General features: G+C 46.7%; 1 protein-coding gene across 2 annotated transcripts in view; it reads right to left on the bottom strand.

The window, feature by feature from the left end:
- Positions 1-22,121, bottom strand: part of neurl4 (neuralized E3 ubiquitin protein ligase 4) — a 127,565-nt gene that overhangs the window by 94,212 nt on the left and 11,232 nt on the right. For both annotated transcript variants that reach the window (XM_073048767.1, XM_073048766.1), the window contains exon 2: positions 10,693-11,083. In XM_073048767.1, the coding sequence (XP_072904868.1) occupies positions 10,693-11,083 (391 nt within the window). The remainder of the gene's footprint in view (positions 1-10,692; positions 11,084-22,121) is intronic.

Below are 22,121 nucleotides of genomic sequence, written 5' to 3' on the forward strand. Positions count from 1 at the left end.
GGCCTATCCGTGCTGCACTGTTCTATGTTCTAAGATCAACGTTTAGACATTAAAAGATTGAAAGAACAAGGCATAACGTCATTGAATATAATCTGCAGATGGAGAATGAAAGACAGAGATTGTTTCTTATAGTAAGAGAAACTACAATCAGGGGCCCTAGTCAAAGATGAAAGGATCAGCCTGAGGTGAGGATAAATTTATGTACCCAGACAGTTCAGGACCTTTTGGAATTTTACAATCTGGAAGGTTGATGATGCTCAGGATTGAGACGGACTGGTTTTGGGGAACCAAGCAGGAAGTTAAACTTGAGATTTACAAAAACAAAAATCAGAAGAACTGCAAATGCAAAACAAAAAATTTTAAACGCTGGAAACTCTCAGCAGGTCACAGCATCTGTGGAAGGAGAAAAATGGGTTAACATTTCAGGTTAAAGAACCTCCATCAGAACTGGGAAAGAGGACACTAGTTAGTTTTATGTTTTATTTATTGAGATACAGTGCAGATTAGGCCCTTCTGGCCCTTCGAGCTGTGCCTCTTAGCAATCCCCAAATTAACCCTAGCCTAATCACGAGAAAATTCACAAACGTTTGTACAACGACCAATTGATCTGCCAACCGGTAGCTCTTCGGACTGTGGCAGTCATGGGGAGAACGTACAAACTCCTTACAGTGGCAGGAATTGAAGCCAGGTTGCAGGTGCTAAAAGAGTTGTGCTCACCATTACGCTCTTCCAAGAGGACCACAACCTTGTGGCTTGGAGGCCTGTGTGCCTCAATGATCCAGAGAGCTACGTTGGCTGGAGTCAGGACATGTTTATGCTTTGACTCTTGGTGGGGTCATCCATGCCAACAGGTCAAAGGGTGGAGGCCACAGATTAAGAGTGGTCCACTGATCCTCCAGGTTTGTGGGTTCGGCTCAGGCCTAACGACCCTGACCGATCAAACAAAATTGTTACGGAAATAGCAATGAAGAATCTTTCTATAGCTGAGTGCGATGGTTCCTGTGTCTCTGCCCAGGACTTGCAGGCCTGACAGTAGTGAAAACCAAGAGGAAGCTACTGACTTGATGAAGGAAGCCCCAACCGCTGCCCCCCCCCCAAGATGGAAGACCTCCATTGCTGTCCTAAATAGCAGCAGCACTAGTAAGCAGTAACCACTTACTCTAACATGCCACCCCAAAGCTACAGACAGAAATGGAGAGGGAATGGATGAGGCAAAGGGAATGCATGTGATGGGGCAGGATCAAGCTGGCATGGAAATAAGATGTGGAACTTACCCAGTTGACAGAATAAAGTAAATAAAGACTGTAAACAAAAGTAGTCAGGGAAAACACATCCTGAATTTATTCTGTTCCTTTGTAGCAATTCCTGTTTTATCTGTTGATTGTTTCCGGCAGAAAAACATGACCTTTTGAATTGCAAGATCAAACAAAAGGCAATGCAGTCTGTTTCTGCCTCTAGTTTAGCTCTTAACCACTTCCGGGAGAGATACAAGAAGGTTTAGAGATCTTCCTACATCATGTCTATCACTCAAATTATGGCAGTACGGTTGATGCAGAGTGAAGCTCCAACACCACTACTGTTACGAACGTGCCACAACTCTGAGGGGCCGAAGGGTACAAAGTAGCCCCCTCCTTTTCGAGAATCGCAAGATCGCTATTAATTCGGGTCTGGGGACCCAGGAAATGAGAGAGAGACGTTTGGAATGTGTCCTGGCCTCCGCGATACAAAGCCACGGATAACGGCCATTGTCTCTTGGAGACGGAATTGTGTATTGAGTACTGTACTATTCATTGAAGCCCCTCAGGGGACAGCCAGAGTGCTCTGGTTGAGGGATTGCATCATCCCAACCTGATTGACATCTGAGACCCCGTGAGTAAGGATAAAAGAGGGTCTGGGGAACAACCCTTTTAGACGCACCAGGAGAGACGCTGGAAGTCCCGTGACAGCGTTTGGTAGTGACAGCCGGTGGGAGGCTCGCGTGCGTCCTTTCCCTTTGCCGGGATTGGGGGCCTTACCACGGAAGACGGCTTTAGCTAAAAGGAGAAACCAACACCAACGGAACTCTGGAAGGATCGACATCATAAAAAGGAAAAGCTGGCAAGTTCTAAAAATCTGTCATTTGACTCCAACCAAAAGCTGCAGCCTGAATGAACTAAAGTGACTTTTATATTTCCATCGGACAATACATTATCCCCTAGACAACGATAGAGCTTATTTCTTATTGATTATTATTATACCCGCACTTTTAGAGTTAGTATTGACAACGTATATTATCTGTATGTTTGCATTGATATTATTTTTGTGTATTTTTACCAATAAATACTGTTAAAAATAGTACCATCAGACTTCAACGACCTCTCTATCTTTGCTGGTAAGTGACCCAGTTACGGGGTACGTGACACTATACATCACTGAAATACTAGAAAATACGTTCCCCTGGATCTGTCATTTTCTGTTCCTTAGGGTTCTTCTGGGGTTAAAAACGGCATGGAGTTTTAATTCTTAATGATCGTTTATTTCAAAGATTAAACAAACATACAAATGCTAAGCAAACTAAGTGAAGTGCTGAGAAGCAAAGACGACAAAGATTAAAAAGCTAAAAAAAATGGTGCCTCTGAAAAATCCATTACCTTTTATAATCCAGATAACAGAAAATTCTTTAGATAAGAATAAGACCAACAATGGTTGCATAACTATAACTCGTGGGCAATGTGCTAACACTCAGGCAGTGAAAGATGAAAAGGTATGTATTCTGCCAGTAAGTGGCGAGGAAAAGTATGAGTTTTAAAAAAGTACAAATTATGATCAAACTATGACTTTAATCTTATATTAATTCATCTAATACCTTATGAAAAGTACGAAAAAAGTGGATCCCACCACTCTTCTACATCAGAGTACTTTGAAACCAGCTGCATCATGGCCTTAAATGCAAGAAGAAATTTTGTCTCTTTGAGCAGAATGGTTTGAGAAGCATTCTGCTCAAAAGAATAGTTTCCAGTCACCCCAACTTCCTCAGTGAGATGTGACCAGGCACATCTCACGTGTGAACCCAAGCAGCAGGGACGGGAGCAACTCTCGCTTTAAAATTTGTTAATTAAAATGGATTTCCTGGAACACAATGGGTTCTATGATTGTAATTTCACCAAGGGGTGGCAAGAGCATGTTGGAATTGGTCTTTTTTTTTAATAAATACTTTGAAATATTAGTTAAATTAAAGCAAGACTAAGACCGTAGTTTCTTTCTTACTGATACTTTTAACAAATTCGTACTTTTCACGGTATGTGGTGGTTTGTCCCCACTTACTGGCAGAAGGCGGTATAGCAGTTACATATACCTTTCACACACGTTAGAATTGCTTTAATTATGTAGCCTCTTAACTGGTTTATCTCTATCTGAAGAATTTTTATCACCTCTACTATAAAGGTGATAGTTGGGCTGATCGTAGCAATTTACTTGCAAACATTTCAACACCATATGAGAAGCCATCATCAGTGTGCTGTTGATTGCGATGTGTCCACCAAATACTTGGCCTTTACTTATTTTCAATCAGCTAATTGGTTGTCATTTTGGAAATTCAGTTGCGATGGGGAGGAATTCTCATCGCTGATTAGTTATGTGGCAAACTTCATGCATTGTGGTCTGGGGTTTGCCCATATCGGCTTTTAAACAGGATCAAAGTCTACCTGTCTGTTTACAGAATTGTTTGTGGAAAACCATGTTTCCGGGAATTCTCTTTCATGCCGGGTGTTTGCTTGCGCCATGATTTTCGCTGATGCCCAGTTGAATTTGTGCCCCTCTATAGTTTTCTCCCAGTTTGGCTGGTGTAATATTTGCTGCAGTCCTGCATTGATAAAGGTGATAGATTTTTCCAAAGGCGCTATCTTTTTATATTAAATCTCTAATTTTGTCTCTCATCTGCCTTGTTATGTTGTATGTATTTTTGTTTAAACTTTATTTAAAAAATCTTGAAAAATTATTGAAACGACTTTTCTCGCTTATTCCTGAACTCCTAAAAGAAGCCAAGGATTGATAATTACTAAGATCCAACATGCATAAAACAAGCAATTTGGCCCACAGGGTCTGTACTATCATGATGCCAAATTAAATGAAACCTATCTGCCTGCACATTCAGCTACCCAAATGCCTCAGCCTTCACTATCAAGTTCCCCTCCACCACTAGCCCAGGTTGCACATTCCAGCCATCCACTATTGTCTGTCTTGTTTGTGTAAAAAAATACTCTGTGCATCTCCTTTAAGCTTTTCCAACCTGCACCTTAAATTATGGTCTTTAGTATTTGACATTTCAACCATGGGAAGAAAAAAATTCTGATTGTCTAGACCTCTGATAAAAATTGGGCAGCCGCTTCATTGAGCACCTCCGCACCATCCGCCATAAATGGGACTTCCTGGTGGCCAAACATATTAATTCTGATTCCCATTCTGACATGTTGATCCAAAGCCTCCTCTTGTGACAAGATGAGGCCACCCTTAGGATTAAAGAGCAACACCTTATATTCCATCTGAGTAGCCTCCAACCAAATGGCATGAATATTGATTTCTCTTTCCAGTTAAAAAAAAATTCCCTCTCCTATTCCCAACTCTGACCTTTCACTTCTCACCTGACCCCAGGTCCCCTCTTACTTTCTTTTCTCCTACGGTCTACTCTCCTCTCCAGCTGTTGAACTTTCCCACTCACCGAACTTACCAACTTCCTTGCTGTCCTCCTTCCCCTCCCCCCCACCTTTGTATTCTGGCATCTTCCCACTTCCTTCTCAGTCCCAACGAAGGGTTCCAGCCTGAAAAGTCAATCATTTACTCTTTTCCATAGATGCTGCCTGACCTGCTGAGTTCCTCCAGCATTTTTTGTGTTTGCCGGATCGACCTCCACCTCCGAAGTTCCAGTGAAAACAATCCAGTTTTGTCCAGACTCCCCTTATAGCAAACACTCTCCAATCCAGGTAGCATCCCCGTGAACCTCTTCCGCACCCTCTCCAATGATGCCACATGCTCCCTGGTATTGACTAAGAAGTGATTATTGACTTCAGGAAAAGGAAACCAAAGGTCCATGAGCCAGTCCTCATCAGGGAATCAGAGGTGGAGAGGGTTAACAACTTCAACTTCCTATGTGTTATTATTTTCCAAGGACCTGTCCTGGGCCCAGCATTTAAGTGCAATTAGGAAGAAAGCATGGTAGTGCCTCTACTTCCTTCGGAGTTTGCAGAGATTTGGCATGACATCTAAAACTTTGACTAACTAATGTGTAGTGGAGAGTATATTGACTGACTGTGTCACAGCCTGGTATGGAAACACTAATGTCCTTAAATGGAAAATCTTACAAAATGTAATGGATATGGCCCAGTCCATCACACACAAAACTGTCCCAACCATTGAGCACATCTACATGAAACACTATTGCAGCAGACGGAGCTAAGTAGTTATGGCGCCCAATGGCAACTCCTTTGCTTGTATCTTTGAAAACAGTTCTATTTCCATCTTTAATATCTCTATTTTTCCCTTTCAGCGTTCTTCTGAAGACCCAGACCTGGAGTTACACGCTGACTACAGTTCTTTGCAGGAATGGGACCATCTCTCGGGGTTCCACAATCAGCTGCTATTCGGCATGCCAAAGTCTCAGCCTAAGATTTTGGCATGGATTCAGAAGCTTGGGATCTTGAGGAACTGGAGACAGGTGGATCAAAGGTCGGTATCTCCACAGGAGACCTGGGTGTCATTGGGGGAGTCAGAACACCTGCTGCATGCCTGAGGTCCCAGGATCTTTGCGATCTTCAGGCACAGAGCTCGAAAAAAGCGACATAACAGACTTTTAACATTGTAAACCAGTGAGTTGTTTGTTATCTCTCCCCGCTCGTTGGAAAATGGGTCACCTCTTTCTCCCTTATTAATGGAGTCAAAGAGAGAGAGCCTGCAGCATGTCGAATTATTGGGTGAAGAATGTAGTCTTTGGGGTAACTGCAAAGCCTGTGTCTTTGCTATTGCTTTGCTCACGCTTGAGTGCTGGTAGCGGGTGCGCTTTATTTTTGCCAGTGGAGGGAGGGGGATTGCTGCTCGCTGCCACTTGCGGGAGGGAGGGGAGCTGGGGGGGACTTTGGGCTTCTAACGTTTAACTGTTGTTCATTCTTGGGGCACTCCTCTTTTTGTGGATGGATACGAAGTAAAAGCATTTCAGGATGTATATTGTCTGCATTTCTCTGACACTAAATGAACCTTTGAAAGCAGCATCCGTCATCAGGGACCCCCACCACTGAGGACATGCTCTCTTCTCGCTGCTGCCATCAGGGACATGATGCCTCAGGACTCACATCACCAGGTTCAGGAACAGTTATTACCCCTCAACCATCAGGTTCTTGAACCAAAAGGAATAACTTCATTCAACTTGCCCCATCAATGAAGTGTTCCCACAACCAATGGACTCATTTTCAAGGACTCTTCGTGAGAGGTTCTCAGTATTTATTGCTTATTTATTTATTATAGTTTCTTCTTTTTGCATCTGCACAGTTTGTCCTCTTCTGCACTCTGGCTAAACACCGAAACGGGTGGTCTTTCATTGATTCTGTTCTAGTTATCATCATATAAATTTGTTGAGTTATAACCACACAAAAAAAAAAGAATTTCAGGTTGTATGTGGTGACATATGTACTTTGATAATAAGTTATTTTGCACTTTGAACTGTAATGGGACAAACAGAACTGTACACAGTAATATGGCCTGACCAAAGTTTTATACAATTTGAACATAAATTCCCGATTCTTAGGAAATCACCTAAGGTGCCATGAAATCACAGTGCCATTTCACACTACTGTCTCTAAATTATTTGATGCCCTTCAAATCTTAGGATTTAACAAAACCGAATTTTTTAAAAAAACACGTATTGGGTATCACGGGTCCCATATGGCCTAGCCCTTCCTTTTCAAGCTGATTGTAGACTCCATAGCTAAGAAATAAGACATGGGAGCAGAATTGGGCCATTCAGCCCATTGAGTCTGCTCCATTCCATCATGGCTGATTTATTATCAATATCAACACCATTTTCCTTCCTTCTCCTGGTAGCCTCTGATGCCCTTGCTAATCAAGAACCTATCAAACTCCACTTTAAATACACCCAATGACTTGGTCTCCACAGCCATCTGTGGCAATGAATTCCACAGGTTCATCATCCTCTGGCTAACAGAATTCCTCCTCAATGTCTGTTCTAAAGGCACATTGGGCCCTCTGGTTTGAGACTCCCCTACTGTAGCAAAATCTACGGCACACTACCATCTTCTAATATTCAATAGGTTTTAAAGTGATTCCCCCATTCTTCTAAACTCCAGTGAGCACAGGCACAAAACCATCAAACACTCCTCATATGTTAACGCTTTAATTCCCAGAGATTCTCGAGACCCTTTCCAATGCCAGCATATCCTTTCTCAAATAAGGGGCCCATAACTGCTCAGAATATTCCAAATGCAGCCTGACCTATCCTTACAAAGAAGGAAAATAAGTTTTTAAAAAAGGTAGAGAGGGCTATGGTCCAGGCAGGTTGATGGGAATTGGCAGTTTAAATGGTTCAGAACGGATCAGATGGGCCAAAGAGCAATGTCTCTGCACTGTACTTTTCTGTGACTCTACCGGAGGGTTCTTGGCGACAAAATGAGGGACTGTCACTTAAAAATGAGGTGCGTCTGAATTTCTTCTTGCAGTGCTTGGCATTCTCCTGCAGAAGCCTATGGAGGCTGGAAGAGGAGGTAGCAGATCGAGAGCTTAGGGAACTGTCACAGAAGAGGAGTCAAGGACAGGGACGGATCAGAAATATCGCATGGAATGGTGGGAAAGGCTTGAGAAAACAAATGGTCTACTCTCTGCTCCAACTTCCACGTGCATACTTAACATCCGAAGCATTTTACTTGCTCATTCAGATATTGTTGGAATCCACTTTAAATACTCTTTCTAAATTTTATACAAATTAATGTAAGGCTAAAGTCAGACTTCGATCATAATTTGTATCTTTGTTTTTAGCACACATATGTGTTTTTCACAGTACGAGGTGGTTTGATTCTGCTTGCTGGCAGAAAGTGGTATAGCAGATAACCTAACGGCTTATCACCTTTCTCATTTTTCACTGGCAAAGTGTTAGCACATTCCCCAGGTGATGTAATTGTACAACAGGTTTATTTTTCACTAAGCAATCTGGATTACAGTCTAGATTTATTCTGGATTACAAAGGCGATGGATTTTTCAGAGACGCTATCTTTTCTCTTCACTGAATCTACTGAATTTCTGTTTTGCTTCTCATTCTCAGCTCTTCACTTAGTTTCAAATGCTTATACCATTCTTTAAATGTTAGAATAAACATCATTAAGAGTTAAAACTCCCTGCCTTTTCTGACCCACAGAAGAATCCCAAGGATCAGAAAAATAACAGCGATCCAACAAGATACAGTGTGGACTGAGCCCTTTGAGCCATGCCACCCAGCAACCCACTGACCTAACCCTTGGGTAATCACTGGACAATTTACCACGACCAATTAACCTGCTAACAGATGTGACTTTGGACTGTGGGAGGAAACCAGAGCACCTAGAGAAAACCCACACATTCCATGGGGAGGATGTACAAACCCCTTACAGGTGACGTTGGAATTGAACACTGACCCTGAGATGTAACAGCATGGCACTACCTGCTAGGCTTTCCGATGCCCTGAGCTGCAAAAGCATAGCGTTAACCACTATGCTTTCCGACACCCCAAACTGTAACAGCATCCCACTAACTGCTCAGCTTTCTGACCCCCCCGAGCTGCAAAAGCATCTCGCTAACCGCTACGCTTTCTGACACCAAGCTGTAACAACATCCCATTAACCACTTTGCTTTCCGACAGCAAGCTGTATCAGCGTCCTGCTATCCGCTATCATTTCCAGCGCCCCACTATTTGTTACACTTTCCGACACCCTGAGCTGTCCCACTAACTGCTAAGCTTTACAACAGCTTACTCTTTCCAACGCCCTGAGATGCAACAGCATCGCACTAACCGCTACGCTTTCCAACACCGAGCTGTAACAGCATCCTGTGAACTGCTATGCTTTCTGCCACCTTGAGCTGCAATGGCATCTTGCTAACCGCTACATTTTCCGACACTGAGCCTTAACAGTGTCCCACTATCCATTATGTTTTCCGACACCCCGAGCTGTCACAACATTGCACCAACTGCTAATCTTTTGACGACCTGAGCTGTAACAACGTCCCGCTAACCACTACTCTTTCCAATGCCCCAAGCTGTACGGCATCCCACTAACTCCTACACTTTCCGACGCTCAATTGAGGTGATACATTTTGTATTGCTGTATCATCTCAAACAATATCAAATAGGACCAGGATCTTTTCTCCTACAGTTCCACCTGCGTTAAATGCTATACATATGAGCCAGCAACTGAGAGATCTGTGGGATAGGTTCACATTTTCCACCACCTGGGAACTCAGCTCACAGCTACATTTGTGACTGCACACACCGTTCTGGTAATGAACCCTTTAAAGAAATGGAATCCTGTTGTAACCTGGGGAAGAGACACAGGAGCCTAAAAAAATCTACACTCAAATTTTTTAAAGAAAGATTAAGCCAACAGAGGGAGGCTGACTTCTGTGATGTGCTGAGCTGTGTCCGCAAGTTTCTTGCGGTCACGGGCAGAGCAGCCATACAAAGCCGTGTTGCATCTGGACAGGACGCTTTGAATGGTGTATCTGTAAACATCCCTTCCACCACCAGATTTCTGAACAGTTCATGAATCCATGAATATTACTTCTTCATTCCTACCTTACGTTATTTTTTGTAACGTTAAATAATTTTCATGTGCTGCATCATACCTCTGCCACAAAATAACAAATTTCACAAATGCATTGAGGGGAGCTGAAATTTTGTAAAATATTGGATGAAAGTGTGAACAGCTCTTTGAGAGCTCAGAGAATGTAAGGTGTCTGTACAAGTTAAACACTGTAGGATTGGTAATGCCTGATGCTTATTAACAGTAGCTGGAGTCTTCCTTGGCCTCAGGGCACAAGTGGCATGAGGATGTCTAACGATGGACATGGATTGTTTAAATGAAAGAAACCATGCTGAGATAGTGGCATGAGAGCAAGAAACCAAAGTGTTTATCTGGCTCTGCATGTCTCTCGATGATTATGGATTGAACTCCTATTCATTGAGGTACCTTTCCCTTGATTCTTGGGATTTCAGCTAGACCAAAGAATAGTGATCGATTGGTACCTAGACCCAGAGCCAGGGTGTTTTCACACGTCGAAATCTGGTTCCCCCAACAACAGCAACAATCAAGTGGAGACTAAGAATCATGAGCCCTGAAATCTCTGTAATTTACCACGTAGTATTTAGTGTGGTTTATTTGTGCTTTTGGTTTTGTGATAAAATAGGCTTAAGTTATTTTGTTGGGCTTCTGCACTTATTACGTTTCCTGGACACTCAAACTAGTTTGGGTCTGATCAACCTAGCCCATTACAACAACATACATCAGTGACAATAAACTCAATTCCTGCCTGTATTTTTAACAGGGGAGTTTCTACTTTCATGATCATCTCTTATGCCTTGACAATATACCGTAGGCACTGCTCCAGATTTAAAATCACTTTCTTTTCTAAATGATGGTTCAGCACTGATTGGGGAAGAGGGAGAAGGAAAGATCCCAACTTTACCTTCATCGGTCGTGGCAGACCTGAGGGGTTCCTCTCTCCGTACGACGGTGTCGCAGCCCAGCACCGTCACCTGAGTGCATTTGCCGTACAGGTCGACGACTGCCCACACCTTTGAGGGCAAACCCAGGGCAGCGACCCCGCAGTCCCGGCCGTTCACCCACAGGTGGAGCTCGCCGCTGGCCGTCCGCTGGATGCCCACCTTGTCGCCCTCGCTCAGCTGGTCCAGGTCCTGCCCGTACTCCTCCAGCACTGAGCGGCCGTCCCGCAGCACTGAGCACCCCGAGATGATCCACGAGCCGCCCTTCAGTCCGGTGGCGCTGCTGGGGAAGTCCAGGGTGCTGGGGTCCAATGAGGTCACCCCAATCTCAATCGAACCGCTCCAGGAATTCACCTGGGGGGGGGGAGAGACAGAAACAATCAAAGGACTCACTACAGCAAGTAGAACAGAGGAGTCCACCTCCTCCACCCTATCACCCTCTCTAATTTCCCACCACCCCCTCAACAACTTCAGCATTCACTAATTCTCATCTATGCACCACTGCTTGCTATGGTAACTACTCTGCCCGAGGCTGTGAGATGGAAACACAGCTCAGCACATCACGGAAACCAGGTTTCCCTCCACGGACTGTCTACACTTGCTGCTGCCTCAACATAATCAAGGACCCCCCCCACCACCCTTGTCATTCCCTCTTCTGCCTCCCCCCCACAACCACCACCCCACATTAGGCAGCAGGTAGAACCGCTTGAAAACCTGTACCACCAAGCTCAAGGACAGTTTTTATCATAGGGTAGTGGAAAAGGCGGTGGTATGCCAAGGCACAATTGATTCACTGCTCCTCTCCCTCATTGTTGATCAATTCTAACCTGGGAAAATATAGTTACCAGCCATTTTCAGGCACAGAATTCCTTTGTCATCTGGTCTCTTCCTGTAGTGTACTTTTGTAAATACTTAGTTTTCTATCATTGACTAGTGTTATGAGTGATGAACAAACCTGATGGACAATGGGGTGCAGAGTTAACCATTCCCAACCCCCCTCCTGAGAACTACGAACTATTGCTGTTGTTATGCTGCTCATGAGAGAGAGAGAGAGAGAGAGAGAGATAAAGCCCAGGCAAGAACATCTGCTACAGATAAGAGGGGGAGAGAGACTGTTGATTTACTGTATTTTGACTCTTCCTGGATTATTTACCTTGTACTACAAGGACTTTACTTTGTTCGTTAATATTCCTCAGGAGATAAGCAGGAGTGGCCTGATTTGATGGACACGGTCATTCAGAGTTCATGGATAGCTGAGACCCCGTGAGTGGGGATAAAAAGACAGGTCTGGAGAGACACCCTTCAGACACACCAGTGGACACTGACTGAGTGTTGGGAACCCACAGAAATGTGGGGGCTTTGGAGACCGAACCAGGAGATCGGTCAGTAAGGCTCACAGTGTTACAGCAGGGCCGGTGGGGACTTGTGTGTGTGTGTCCACTCATGCCAGAGTGACGAGTCCACCACAGAACGGTCTAGCTGAAGACCAGAGGGGTCATAACTGAATGACCACAATGATACAACGGATTAAGAAAGCAACTGAAGGTTTGGCTGCTGTTGCTGTTACATCTCGCTCACTCTCTCTATCCAACGATTTCAATATAACAACCATAACGACCTCAGCATTTATGAACTGAACTCTATACTTTCCTATGACAATTCATTTACCCCTAGACATCGATAGAGCTTGTTTATTATTGATTATTATTATTCCTACACTTTTAGGTTTATTACTGCTAACTTGTTTTATATGTATATTTGCGTTTTTGATATTGTATTGTGTAATTTACTAATAAACACCTTTAGTTTGGTACCACCAGACTTCAATGGATTCTTCTTTCTCTGCTGGTCAGACACCCAGTTATGGGGTACGTAACACTAGCTTTGCAACTATTCTAATCCATTACACTGGACCACAAAGATTTTGCTTCTTGAATACTTTTGGGTATATCTTATGGATTTTGAAAATCATCATGAAATGTTCCTATTACACAACATTTCTTTGAAATCACCTATATTTGTTATTTCAATTCGTAACTCAAATCAATTAAAATGTTGTCCACAATGCAAGCTGAAAAGTTTTGTGTCTTGTCCAGGCATGTCTGGGCATGCTGAGACAGGGCAGATGCTGCATGGCAGGACAGGTTTTAGAAAGGCTACAAAAGCATCATGCACACAACCGTGTGTCCGTGCATTGTGTTTACATTTATATAGGTTTGCGATCACGTTGATGCGCATTGTATATTGTGTGTACTCATTATAATAAAGTAATTGCATTTTCAGGATAACTTGTGATAGCAAAATGTCTCACCAATATTTGTGGCAAATATATGCTTAAATCTCAAAGAAGAGCATGACTCTTATTAAGAAAACCTAAGAGCTCTACTTGGAGTTTAAAATTGCCTGGGCTCCTCACTTTTGAATTCCCATTTAGACAGCTTCCCTTCAAATCTCGGCACTTGTCAGTGATGAGCATGGCGAAAGATTTCACCAGGACACTGCGGTCGTGCAGGAAGAGTATCAGGGTAACTGGAATCCATCAATGCTGGCTGATTATTGTTGGACTTAAGCCGGAAGCCTTAGACACCAAGAATAAACGAAAAGCATCAAAGCATTTTTAGCTTAGTTAAGTAATGTAAAGCGTCCGTGCTGTTATGCAATTATGCATTACATTCAACAACAGCTAATTTCTTCTTTCACCAAATCCCTACATGATAAAGTAGTCTGAAATTATATTTGTGTTCAACTTCAAATGGTCTATAATAAACAAAAATTTTTCAGAGACAGCAAATAATTTATAAAATAATTGCTGTTCAGTGAAATCAATGAAGATTCTTGCCCAATCTATATCTTTGACTTTTCCTCATGAACAAGTCAGATCAGATCCATTTATTGTTGTATACACCAGGGTGCAATGAAATTTCCTGCTTGCATGAAGCTTACAGAGTAAACAGCACATCTGGGAAATACAATGACAACGGTGCAGAGGCTGCAAGGAATCTAGCAACACAAAAACGTGACAATATGGAAGACCCTGACAGCAACACTGAGAAGGGGGATCAAATCAAGTTTATTGCCATTTAACAATATACGCGTATATAGAAACATAGAAACCTTCAGCACAATACAGGCCCTTCGGCCCACAAAACTGTGCCAAACATGTCCTTACCTTAGAAGTTACCTAGGGTTACCCATAGCCCTCTATTTTTCTGAGCTCCATGTACCTGTCCAGGAGTCTCTTAAAAGACCCGATCGTATCCACCTCCACCACCGTCGCCGGCAGCCCATTCCATCCACTCACCACTCTCTGCATAAAAAAACTTAACCCTGATATCTCCTTTGTACCTACTGTAAAATTGTGCCCTCTCATGCTAGCCATTCCAGCTCTGGGAAAAAGCCTCTGACTATCCACACGATCAATGCCTCTCATCATCTTATACACCTCTATCAGGTCACCTCTCATCATCTGTCACTCAAAGGAGAAAAGGCCAAGTTCACTCAACCTATCCTTATAAGATATGCTCCCCAATCCAGGCAACATCCTTGTAAATCTCCTCTGCACACTTTCTATGGTTTCCACATTCTTCCTGTAGTGAGGCGACCAAAACTGAGCACAATACTCCAAGTGGGGCCTGACCAGGGTCCTGAATAGCTGCAACATTACCTCTCGGCTCTTAAACTCAATCCCATGGTTAATGCATCGTATGCTTTCTTAACCACAGAGTCAACCTGCACAGCAGCTTTGAGTGATACCGCCAAATGAGACATCCGGACCAGGGTGTAAAGCACTGTAGTATACATAGCACACATACAACACACAATATTTGTGTTCAGTTTCAGTCAATCTATCGTAAACAAAAAAATTCTGAAGCAGCAGCACTTTTGAAAAAATTTGTTGTTCAGTGTTATCAACACAATCCATCAATAGAATTAACACTAACTGCATGGAGCACACTCTCCTGTAACTCTGGGGGTTCCTCCCAGCTGTCCCAGATTCCTCCCACATTCTGAAGACATATGGGGGAGGTGGATTAAAATTGCTACCGAAAATTGCCCCTGGGAGTAGCTGGGTAGCAGCATTGGAACGTGTGAATAACAGGTTATAGAGAAAATTAGTGGGAGTGAGAGGGCCAGTATGATCACCAATGGACCAAATGGCCTCTGGTGTCAAATTTCAAAATGGTAGATGTTGACAAATTACTTGTAATATGAACTTCAAAATTCTTCAGGGAATTTCATCAAAAACATTCTGAAAATTATTCCAAAGAATGTCCATAGGCCATCCAAGGTCAGCTTCAAAAATATCAGCCTCTGTTTTGAAAATCTGTGTATAAACACCCTGATCAACTAAAAAACATCCAAGGCATGCTGACATTATTCTTACTCAGCGCCTCTACTTCCTTAGAAGTCTGGAGATTTGGCATGACATCTAAAACTTTAACAAATCTCTATAAATATGTACTGGAGAGTGTATTGACTGGCTGAATCACAGCCTGGTACGGAAACACCAATGCCTTTGCATGGAAAATCCAGCATCACAAGTAAAGACTTCCCAACCATTGAGCCCATCTACGTGAAACGCAGTCACAGGAAAGCAGCATCCATCATCAGATTCTCACCACCCAGACCATGCGCCCTTCTCACTGCTGCCTCAAGGTAGAAGGTACAGGAGCCCTAGGACTTGCGGTTCAGGAACAGTCACTACCCCTCAACCATCAAGCTCTTGAACAAAAAGATAACTACACTCACTTGCCCATCCAGTAAGATGTTCACCAAACCAATGATCTCACTTTTAAGGACTCTTTATCTCATTATCTCATGTTATTGCTATTTATTTATATTTGCATTGGCACAGTCTGTCGTCTTCTGCACTCTGGTTAATCTGCATTGATCCTGTTATAGTTACTATTCTACAAGATTTGCTGAGTATGCCCACAGGAAAATGAATCTCAGGGTTTACATGGTGACATATATGCAGTTTGATAATAAAATTTAAACAAAAAGTACACTGCAGATGCTGGGGTCAAAGCAACACATACAACACGCTGGAGGAACTCAGCAGATCGGGCAGCATCTGTGGAAACGAGCAGTCAACGTTTCTGGCTGAGACCCTTCGTCAGGACTGAAGAGGGAGGGGGCAGGGGGCCCCTCTTCAGTCCTGACGAAGGGTCTCGGCCCAAAACGTTGACTGCTCATTTCCACAGATGCTGCCCGACCTGCTGAGTTCCTCCAGTGCGTTGATAATAAAATATACTTTGAACGTTGATAAACTCTAATAACCTGCCAACCAAAGGTGCTTAGCCAACTGGTCAATAATTGCACAACTGCCACTACACTTCTGCAACTCAGCTAAGCAGATGCAAAATCTTCTCGCCCAGATAAAAGGCTGCCAAATAAAGAGAATGTGCGAGAGCTGTAGTGTCAAACAATCTGTTAAACAACGATGCTGAAAACTACTGGCACTAAAGTCTAGTTGGTTCATATTGCACAATCCTTCTGGTATAGCTGTGAATGTGGCAGATGAAGTAACAACGGGCAAACTCAGTGGGTTGGACAGCATCTGTGCTGACATTTTAGGTTGAAATGCTGAACCCAAAATTTTGATAATTTCTCTTCCCCCCCAACACACACACACAGATTATTAGTTGCTCTGGGTTCCGGCATCTGCAGTCTCGCGTGCACCCAGAGTGAAAACTACTGTCATTCTTCTATCTGCCACACTCACATCATAAAGATCATGCAACGTGAAGTTCAAGTTTAATTGTTATTCAGCCATACATGGATACCCACAAACACAGACAAACAAAACAGTGTTACTCCAGGGCTAAGGTACAAAACACAGTATCAACAGTCATACACAGCACAAGGCACGCAAGAGAGCAAGTACAGGTAAAATAGTCATAAAAAATAGTCCATCCCTGAGTCCATGAACATTGCAGCAGTCTGCAGTTGAATACAGCTTGTCTTCTGCCGAGCGAACACCAGGGGCAGCACTGCCTCCAGCATGGATGCTGTGCCCCACCAGCGGAGAGCCGACACTGATATCTCCCCCCGGGTGGCAGCAAACGGGCAACACCACTGCCTGAGGCCCAGTCCTTGCTGCAACCGAGGCTACGCAGCCCCCCCACCATTCGCCAAATCAGATCATCGCTGTTTAATGCCAACAGTTCACATTATCATTGTTTAACTGAGGTTCAATTTGTCAGAGGTCCCTGCTTTGATAGGGCACTGCTGTAGTGCAGCAGTTAGTGCGACACTCTCACAGCTTGGGGTGTCGGAGTTCATTTCCAGCGCCGTCTGTAAGGAGTCTCCATACATCCTCCCTGTGGAATGGTTGGATTTCTCCGGGTGCTCCAGTTTCCTCCCACATTCCAAAGACATACTGGTGAGTAGGTTAACTGATCATTGCAAATTGTCCCATGATTAGGCTAGGGTTAAATCGGGGCCTCTGGGACGAAGTGGCTCAAAGGGCCAGAAGGGCCTATTTTGTACTGTATCACCAAATAAATAAAAAATATTAGTTTTTTTCTGGGAGTTCCGTGCGTGTTACACTTTTCCATGCCATCACGGAACATGTGATCAAAAGATTAGGGGGAACACAGCTATTGAAGGCTGAGCTACAGCACTGGAGATCATTGAAAGCATTGAGGTATGTACTGGGCAAGACAAGTTTGTCACTGTATATCAGTGATCTACAGTACTGAGACCATGCAGGCCACCTTGGATAACGTGTGTAAGGGTCAGGAAAATACAGCTGTCATTGTGAGATCGTTGTCATGGGTGTCATTGAATAACACCGGGATACAGTACCGGTGGGGACGGGTCTGTCACTGTGTAACACTGGGGTACGGTACCGGTGGGGACGGGTCTGTCACTGTGTAACACTGGGGTACGGTACCGGTGGGGAGGGGTCTGTCACTGTGTAACACTGGGGTACGGTACCGGTGGGGACGGGTCTGACTCTGTATAACACCGGGGTACGGTACCGGTGGGGACGGGTCTGTCACTGTATAACACTGGGGTACGGTACCGGTGGGGACGGGTCTGTCACTGTGTAACACTGGGGTACGGTACCGGTGGGGACGGGTCTGTCACTGTGTAACACCGGGATACAGTACCGGTGGGGACGGGTCTGTCACTGTGTAACACTGGGGTACGGTACCGGTCGGGAGGGGTCTGTCACTGTGTAACACCGGGGTACGGTACCGGTGGGGACGGGTCTGTCACTGTGTAACACCGGGGTACGGTACCGGTGGGGACGGGTCTGTCACTGTGTAACACCGGGGTACGGTACAGGTGGGGACGGGTCTGTCACTGTATAACACCGGGGTACGGTACCGGTGGGGACGGGTCTGTCACTGTGTAACACCAGGGTACGGTAAGGGTGGGGACGGGTCTGTCACTGTGTAACACCGGGGTACGGTACCGGTGGGGATGGGTCTGTCACTGTATAACACTGGGGTACGCTACCGGTGGGGACGGGTCTGTCAGTGTATAACACCGGGGTACGGTACCGGTAGGGACGGTCTGTCACTGTATAACACCGGGGTACGGTACCGGTGGAGACGGGTCTGTTACTGTATAACACCGGGGTACGGTACCGGTGGAGACGGGTCTGTTACTGTATAACACCGGGGTATGGTACCGGTGGGGACGGGTCTGTTACTGTATAACACTGGGGTACGGTACCGGTGGGGACGGGTCTGTTACTGTATAACACCGGGGTACGGTACCGATGGGGACGGGTCTGTTACTGTATAACACCGGGGTACGGTACCGGTGAGGACGGGCCTGTCACTGTCTAACACCGGGGTACGGTACCGATGGGGACGGGTCTGTCACTGTGTAACACCGGGGTACGGTACCGATGGGGACGGGTCTGTTACTGTATAACACTGGGGTACGGTACTGGTGGGGACGGGTCTGTCACTGTGTAACACCGGGATACGGTACCGGTGGGGACGGGTCTGTCACTGTATAACACCAGGATACAGTACCGGTGGGGACGGGTCTGTCACTGTGTAACACCGGGGTACGGGTCTGTCACTGTGTAACACCGGGGTACAGTACCGGTGGGGACGGGTCTGTCACTGTATAACACCGGGGTACGGTACAGGTGGGGACGGGTCTGTCACTGTGTAACACCGGGGTACGGTACCGGTGGGGACGGGTCTGTCACTGTGTAACACCGGGGTACGGTACCGGTGGGGACGAGTCTGTCACTGTGTAACACCGGGGTACGGTACCGGTGGGGATGGGTCTGTCACTGTATAACACTGGGGTACGCTACCGGTGGGGACGGGTCTGTCAGTGTATAACACCGGGGTACGGTACCGGTAGGGACGGTCTGTCACTGTATAACACCGGGGTACGGTACCGGTGGAGACGGGTCTGTTACTGTATAACACCGGGGTACGGTACCGATGGGGACGGGTCTGTTACTGTATAACACCGGGGTACGGTACCGGTGGAGACGGGTCTGTTACTGTATAACACCGGGGTATGGTACCGGTGGGGACGGGTCTGTTACTGTATAACACTGGGGTACGGTACCGGTGGAGACGGGTCTGTTACTGTATAACACCGGGGTACGGTACCGATGGGGACGGGTCTGTTACTGTATAACACCGGGGTACGGTACCGATGGGGACGGGTCTGTTACTGTATAACACCGGGGTACGGTACCGGTGAGGACGGGCCTGTCACTGTCTAACACCGGGGTACGGTACCGATGGGGACGGGTCTGTTACTGTATAACACTGGGGTACGGTACCGGTGGGGACGGGTCTGTCACTGTGTAACACCGGGGTACGGTACCGATGGGGACACGTCTGTTACTGTGTAACACTGGGGTACGGTACCGGTGGGGACGGGTCTGTCACTGTGTAACACTGGGGTACGGTACCAATGGGGACGGGTCTGTCACTGTGTAACACCGGGGTACGGTACCGATGGGGACGGGTCTGTCACTGTATAACACTGGGGTACGGTACTGGTGGGGACGGGTCTGTTACTGTATAACACCGGGGTACGGTACCGGTGGGGACGGGTCTGTTACTGTATAACACCGGGGTACGGTACCGGTGGGAACGGGTCTGTCACTGTATAACACCGGGGTACGGTACCGATGGGGACGGGTCTGTTACTGTATAACACGGGTACGATACCAGTGGGGACGGGTCTGTCACTGTATAACACCGGGGTACGGTACCGGTGGGGACGGGTCTGTTACTGTATAACACTGGGGTACGGTACTGGTGGGGACGGGTCTGTCACTGTGTAACACCGGGATACGGTACCGGTGGGGACGGGTCTGTCACTGTATAACACCGGGGTACGGTACCGGTGGGGACGGGTCTGTCATTGTGTAACACCGGGGTACGGGTCTGTCACTGTGTAACACCGGGGTACGGTACCGATGGGGACGGGTCTGTCACTGTGTAACACCGGGGTACGGTACCGGTGGAGACGGGTCTGTCACTGTATAACACTGGGGTACGGTACCGGTGGGGACGGGTCTGTTACTGTATAACACCGGGGTACGGTACCGGTGGGGACGGGTCTGTTACTGTATAACACCGGGGTACGGTACCGATGGGGACGGGTCTGTCACTGTATAACACTGGGGTACGGTACCGGTGGGGACGGGTCTGTCACTGTGTAACACTGGGGTACGGTACCGGTGAGGACGGGCCTGTCACTGTCTAACACCGGGGTACGGTACCGATGGGGACGGGTCTGTCACTGTGTAACACCGGGGTACGGTACCGGTGGAGACGGGTCTGTCACTGTATAACACTGGGGTACGGTACCGGTGGGGACGGGTCTGTTACTGTATAACACCGGGGTACGGTACCGGTGGGGACGGGTCTGTTACTGTATAACACCGGGGTACGGTACCGGTGGGGACGGGTCTGTTACTGTATAACACCGGGGTACGGTACCGGTGGGAACGGGTCTGTCACTGTATAACACCGGGGTACGGTACCGATGGGGACGGGTCTGTTACTGTATAACACGGGTACGATACCAGTGGGGACGGGTCTGTCACTGTATAACACCGGGGTACGGTACCGGTGGGGACGGGTCTGTTACTGTATAACACTGGGGTAGGGTACCGGTGGGGACGGGTCTGTCACTGTGTAACACCGGGATACGGTACCGGTGGGGACGGGTCTGTCACTGTATAACACTGGGGTACGGTACCGGTGGGGACGGGTCTGTCACTGTGTAACACCGGGGTACGGGTCTGTCACTGTGTAACACCGGGGTACGGTACAGGTGGGGACGGGTCTGTCACTGTATAACACCGGGGTACGGTACAGGTGGGGACGGGTCTGTCACTGTGTAACACCGGGGTACGGTACCGGTGGGGACGGGTCTGTCACTGTGTAACACCGGGGTACGGTACCGGTGGGGACGAGTCTGTCACTGTGTAACACTGGGGTACGGTACCGATGGGGACGGGTCTGTCTCTGTGTAACACCGGGGTACGGTACCGGTGGGGACGGGTCTGTCACTGTGTAACACCGGGGTACGGTACAGGTGGGGACGGGTCTGTCACTGTATAACACCGGGGTACGGTACAGGTGGGGACGGGTCTGTCACTGTGTAACACCGGGGTACGGTACAGGTGGGGACGGGTCTGTCACTGTGTAACACCGGGGTACGGTACCGGTGGGGACGGGTCTGTCACTGTGTAACACTGGGGTACGGTACCGGTGGGGACGAGTCTGTCACTGTGTAACACTGGGGTACGGTACCGGTGGGAACGGGTCTGTCACTGTGTAACACCGGGGTACGGTACCGGTGGGAACGGGTCTGTCACTGTGTAACATCGGGGTACGGTACCGGTGGGAACGGGTCTGTCATTGTGTAACACCGGGGTACGGTACCGGTGGGGACGGGTCTGTTACTGTATAACACCGGGGTACAGTACCGGTGGGGACGGGTCTGTCACTGTGTAACACCGGGGTACGGTACCGGTGGGAACGGGTCTGTCACTGTGTAACATCGGGGTACGGTACCGGTGGGGATGGGTCTGTCACTGTATAACACCGGGGTACGGTACCGGTGGGGACGGGTCTGTCACTGTATAACACCGGGGTACGGTACCGGTGGGGATGGGTCTGTCACTGTATAACACTGGGGTACGCTACCGGTGGGGACGGGTCTGTTACTGTATAACACTGGAGTACGGTACCGGTGGGGACGGGTCTGTCACTGTGTAACATCGGGGTACGGTACCGGTGGGAACAGGTGTGTCACCATATAACACCAGTGGGCATAAGTGTGTCTTATTTGGGATACAGGTCTTTTCTGAAAGGCACTGTTCTGTCGGCAATGCCAGAGAGTTTTAAAAACATTATATGGATCTTTAATTGACTGACTT

This window comes from Hemitrygon akajei, chromosome 6 (assembly GCF_048418815.1).
Source record: "Hemitrygon akajei chromosome 6, sHemAka1.3, whole genome shotgun sequence".
NCBI classification, from domain to species: domain Eukaryota; kingdom Metazoa; phylum Chordata; class Chondrichthyes; order Myliobatiformes; family Dasyatidae; genus Hemitrygon; species Hemitrygon akajei.